We start from the raw sequence: 552 nt of genomic DNA on the forward strand, positions 1-552 counted from the left end.
AAACTATAGATGGATCGATTTGCTACCGCGTCTCATGTCTGAATACAACGCGCGAAAGCATCGAACTATCGGTATGCGACCCATCGACGTCACTCCCACAATCGCCAACAAGCTCTTAACCACGGTGTATAACCATGTAAAGATCGCCGCACCCGCACGATTCAAAGTGGGTGACTCGGTACGCGTCAGTAAATTCAAGACAATTTTTGACAAGGGTTACACACCAAACTGGACCACGGAAGTGTTTAAAATCATCAAGGTGCAGAAAACTAATCCCGCAACGTATCTTTTGGAGGATTCTCGTGGAAAACCCATAGCCGGAGGATTCTATGAATACGAACTGCATCGCGTTGCTAATCCCGACGTGTACCTCGTTGAAAAAGTTTTGCGCAAAAGAGGGAATGAGGTATACGTGAAATGGCTGGGATTGGATGATTCACATAATTCATGGATACACAAGGATAACGTGTTGTAAAATAAATTTATATCGCAAATTGTTTTTTCATTATATGCATCAAACATTATGTTTATTAAAAATATATGAGATTATTA

The 552-nt window shown here is 41.1% G+C and overlaps 1 protein-coding gene across 1 annotated transcript; it reads left to right on the forward strand.

Moving 5' to 3' along the window:
• The first annotated feature begins 16 nt into the window (after positions 1–16).
• Positions 17–475, forward strand: LOC105449791. The gene has a single exon (XM_011689174.1). The coding sequence runs from the start codon at positions 35–37 to the stop codon at positions 473–475; it is 441 nt and encodes a 146-aa protein (XP_011687476.1). The 5' UTR covers positions 17–34.
• The last annotated feature ends 77 nt before the right edge of the window (positions 476–552 follow it).

Source organism: Wasmannia auropunctata, unplaced genomic scaffold (genome assembly GCF_000956235.1).
Source record: "Wasmannia auropunctata unplaced genomic scaffold, wasmannia.A_1.0 LD336074.1, whole genome shotgun sequence".
NCBI lineage: Eukaryota > Metazoa > Arthropoda > Insecta > Hymenoptera > Formicidae > Wasmannia > Wasmannia auropunctata.

Coding starts and splice junctions, on each gene's coding strand:
- LOC105449791 (XM_011689174.1), top strand. CDS start 35: ATGTCTGAATACAACGCGCGAAAGCATCGAACTATCGGTATGCGACCC.